We start from the raw sequence: 4,735 nt of genomic DNA, 5'->3' as shown, positions 1-4,735 counted from the left end.
ACAGACCCGGGACCCGAAGTAATAGATTGGGACCCGACCCGGACCCGGCTGACCATTTCAAATATAGCCCCGAACCCGTACGGATCCCGGGTCGGGTCCCGGGTCTCGGGTCCTCCGTGTAGACCTCTACTCCACGCAGCTCCCGCGCTACTCTATACTGGTGTATTACAGTACCACGAGAGCTAAAGAGAGCAGACTGCTCCGTGTGCTTTCGAATCGCTCTCGCGGATGATCGATCTGCGCCGCACCTCTTCTAGTCGAACACACCAGCAAGTGCTGCAGGCTTATTGGCTCACTGACGCTGATGAGATTAACCCCTTAGGTATCGAAATTTGGTACCGAACGACAAGACGTTTTTCGATACTCGATGGTATCGAGGCAATTCGGTCGGTGCCTAAAAAGTATCGAACTCGATACCCAGCCCTATTATAGATCATATATTTTGTCTATAGCCTATAAAACAGCTTCGTAAATAGGAAGGTTTCAATACATGAGGATTCTGAATGGGATTTTTTTAGCAAGCCATTAAATGACTTGAGGCTCGACTCAGACTCCAGCGACAAAGACTTCAGACTTGACTCGGACTCTAGGTAAAAGACTGGTGAACATCTCTGCATTGAAAATACAATTAACCGTTCAGTGTAGCACATAAACGTTACAGAAACCCGAAGGGGAGTCGTGTTTATTAGCCTAAAGTGTCTTGCATGTTTTCTTTCTTTTATACTTGAAGTGTGGTTTGTTTGTTTGTTTGTTTACTGTTTCGTGTTCAGTCAATCCATGATAAACCACGTAATTTGACTTGTGATGTTTCTTTGTGTCTTGTGTTTCTTCAGGCTGCCCCCTGGCACAGTGTTAGGTGGGTGGTGTGGAGCTGGCCTCGGCACCGGGAGAGGCCCCCTCGCCCGCCCCCTCCCAGCACTGCATGGCTGCAATGGCGCCCGCTCTGACCGACACTCCGGCCGAAGCTCACCGCATACGCTTCAAACTGGCTCCGTCCTCCTCCACCCTCTCCCCGAGTGGTGTGGAGGGAAGCGGTACCGGCAACCACATCCTCGTGTCCAGTAACGGCGCCGTCAAGCGCAAGGCCTCGGAGGAGCGCCCCTCTCGCGGGGCTGGCCCCTGCAAGCCCATCGTTACCTCATATCACTGTTCAGATGTGTCCTCTGCAAAAGAGTCCCTGAAGCTGCAAGATGTTCTACTGCAGACGCACAACATCCTGCCGAGCCTCATACCACGCAAGCACCAGGCTTTAGAGCTCTCCGAGGAACAGCCAAAGAGCATCATGAGTGCCAGTGGAGGAGGTGGACCATGTGGGCCGCCCACTGTCAACGGCATAGCAAAGAAAGTGACTAAACCGACTGACCGAGACAATGCGGTGACCTTAAATGGTGGCCAACATACCGTCGAGCAGGATTTGTCAAATCAGACTGAAGTTGTCAATTCTACCATGGGACTGACAAGCAACGGTCCTCTACGAGAAGCTGCAGAGCGGCACCAGCTGTTAACGGGTGAGTCTCAGAACTGTCCCAGTAATGGAGCACCTCCTGCAACATCTCCAACCTCCAGCGCACCTTTCACAGAAGACAAAATTTCGGACTGTCCGGCATTAGGCAGTGAAGATACGTTGGCGCTCTCGCTTGCTACCCACCAAGACCCTTTAGGTGGCCTAGGGGCAGAGCTAAGCGACCGTACTCAGCACAGCCAGAGCAGACAAGGGGAGATCGAGGCGCGGCTATGGCGATTACGCAAACGGCTGCAGGTGGTGCAGGCTAAGCAGGTGGAGCGGCATGTGCAACAACAGTTGGGCGGACTACTCAAGAGCACACTGGGTGCTCTGGATGCCAGGCGGCCGAGGGGCCGTCACAGCGATGACTCTCTCACCCCTCAGGAGAGGGACGGACTAAGACGTTTCCTGAAGAGTGGATCCATGCCGGCTGAGTTAGAGCGACTGTCCCTGAGCTGCACCACCAACCTGCGATCTGCCGAATACGCGTTCGATTCCGATGCCACAGAAAGCAGCTCAGGAGGAGAAACTGATGTGGAGGAAGATGAACTGGCTCGGGTCGACATTGAGCAACGCCACATTCCTCTGTGAGTACCAACCTTGATTATTTCTCAAATAATGCAAATCTAGATTGTTTGAGGATGGAGTAATGAGTATGATGGTCAGGGTTCCCACGCGCCCTGGAAAATTGATGGCTAATTTTCCAGTCCTGGAAAACACATGGTAAATGAGAGAAAATTTAAAGTGTCCTGGAAAATCTTGTTGTTTTCCTGGAAAATTATTATTTTAAAAAATACTTTGTTTTTCTTTAGCCAAGAATGAACGGTTTGCCACTGTCCTGAAACAGTTAATGTTAGAAGTTAACAGAGGCCAGAGATGCTGAAGACAAACGCAAAGGGGGGAAAATACTGTAGCAAACTCACTGTGCACGACGCACGAAATATTGGAAGAAAATCATAATATTGAATTAGGGATGGGGGTTTATATAATTGCATCTCTGATGGGAGCTGATTGTCTTCAGAAAAGTTTAGATGTTTTTTTTTTTCATCATGCCTCTGTATAATGCATACTGAAGTAGTGTTTATAAGCGCTGCACTGCTTTGTTTACAGCGGTAACCAAGGAAACACACTATCACTGCTGTTCCAGAAGCACCACCTGCTGTCAGAGTCAATTTGTGCTCTCATTCAGCCTGTCTGCTGTTTTTGTCTCGTTCAGATATGTTTTATGTAGCATAATTTCATAAGCTAAAGTTACATTTAGAAAATACATCTAATTTAATCTAATTTAAATAAAAAAACTGCTCATGCAGTATGTAGCATCTTTGTTTGGATCGTGATTTAAAATGCAGTGCTTCTAATTTTAAATGGCAATAGAGTTTGGCTTGTAATAGAGCAAGAGATTCTATCTTATCTCTTGCTTTTAAAAAAATGAAATAAATAATAATCGGAATCTGCCCATTTGCTTGTAAAAAAAAAAAATCGGAATTAGCGATGAAAAATCAAGATTGGTATATCATTACTGACTTTTGACAGTGTGAACACTGATGTGTTTCCCATCGTTCTATCCAATGGTCAACTTAAGAGAAGTATTTTGAATGATTCTGTTTAGTCTTGTGGTGAATGTTTGGAGTTAAGTGGAAAGCAGCTTTGCTAACAGTAATTCAGTAACTTGTTGACTAATTATTTTGATTATTGTCATAAGTAGGCTATTGTTCCTTATGTACCAAGTCGATACTGAAATTTAAAAAATGTAACAATACTGGCCTTTCTGCAGCACTGGTATACCAAGTACAGACTCAATGGAGTACTCGCTGATAGGCCTCTGCTTTCAAACACTTCCATGCATATTTATATCGCTTTCCGCGAACAGCGATATGCAGTGGCCTGTTGGAGGTGTTTTAGTCAGAATCCACTAATTTTTCGCTTGACCCTTTTACAGCATAATTAATGATTTTTTTATTTTTTTATTTTCAAATAGTTAAATAAAATAGTTAAATACTTTCAATATTTTGTTTGCCATATTACTGAAATTGGCTCTGAAAATAATTTGTTAAAATGTATAATTGAAAGCTCATATTAAAGAGCTGATTTTATAAGTCATGGCCATACATTGTATGTTTTTAAAGACTTTTGGAGAGATAAATATATTACTTTAGGGTGTGTTCTAGGGCTGCACGATAAATCGAAATGGAATCGAGATCGCGATTCGACAGAAGCTGCGATTGTCATGCGTATCTTTCAGTGAAGCACGGTTCTGTGATCAGCAGTAAATCTCCATCCAAAGGCCAGAGGGCGCTCTCGCGCTGAAACTCCAAATACGCCTCGCAGAAGAAACCCAGAAAATGCCTATTGCTGCAGCTGAATAAACAGAAGATTCAACTGCTTTCATTTATTCAACGTGACTAATAAATACACGACTACGGCAATATATGGTTTATCGGAGTTCTTATTATTCTAATTTTCATTAAAATAAAGTATAGTTATAATGCAATGTAGGGCTGCAACTAACGATTATTTTGATAATCCTCCATCTGAAAGCACGTGATTATGATTTCCTGCCGATTACAGAACCGGCATTACTATCAAAATGCGCATGACAATCGCATTCGATTAATCGTGCAGCCCTAGTGTGTTCCTTGTCTTTTATTCCCATTTTTAATTAAATTAAAAGTGTCCTGGAAAAGTCCTCGGAAGTCCTGGAAAACGATCACTGAAAAAGAGTGGGAACCCTGATGGTACATATCTGATGTAGGATAAGTGCTGATACAGGCTGGGTCAAGCTGTTTCATGAAACCATTGCATTCTTGCATGGTAATTATTAGTGCTGTGTTCAAAATATCGATACGACGATGTATCGTCATAGAGATTTGACGATACGAGTATCGATACAGCTGGCCCTGTATCGATATTGTGGCACGTGTGCAGCAGTGGACCACGCTTAATTTGTTTAAAATTTTACAATGTTTAAAATTGAGTAGAAAAGTGCGAGGTTTCTAAAAAAGAATGGATAGAGCATGTATAGGCTACAACAAGGTTTAATCTGGCCGCAGAGGAACACAACTGGGTTGCCTGATATAAAGAGACATAATCCCCAAAAAGAGCTTCACACTTGCGCAATACGGAAATATCTGCTAAGTGTGCTACTTATCTTTGTCAACCTGGCAACCATGTGCACACGCGCTCTCTCTCCACTGCGGATAAACGCGCTTGCTTTCTGAAAACACCGCTTAG

General features: G+C 44.2%; 1 protein-coding gene across 1 annotated transcript in view; it reads left to right on the top strand.

The window, feature by feature from the left end:
* The window catches only part of LOC107754301 (KAT8 regulatory NSL complex subunit 1-like), a 98,718-nt gene that overhangs the window by 36,187 nt on the left and 57,796 nt on the right, over positions 1-4,735 (top strand). The window contains exon 2 of the mRNA XM_016570689.1: positions 834-2,091. Coding sequence (XP_016426175.1) covers positions 923-2,091 — 1,169 coding nt within the window. The 5' untranslated portion in view covers positions 834-922. The remainder of the gene's footprint in view (positions 1-833; positions 2,092-4,735) is intronic.

Source organism: Sinocyclocheilus rhinocerous, unplaced genomic scaffold (genome assembly GCF_001515625.1).
Source record: "Sinocyclocheilus rhinocerous isolate Xijiao unplaced genomic scaffold, SAMN03320098_v1.1 scaffold832, whole genome shotgun sequence".
Classification (NCBI taxonomy): domain Eukaryota; kingdom Metazoa; phylum Chordata; class Actinopteri; order Cypriniformes; family Cyprinidae; genus Sinocyclocheilus; species Sinocyclocheilus rhinocerous.
The sequence above is the reverse complement of the archived record's forward strand: the minus strand, read 5'-3'. Positions and strand labels throughout refer to the sequence as shown.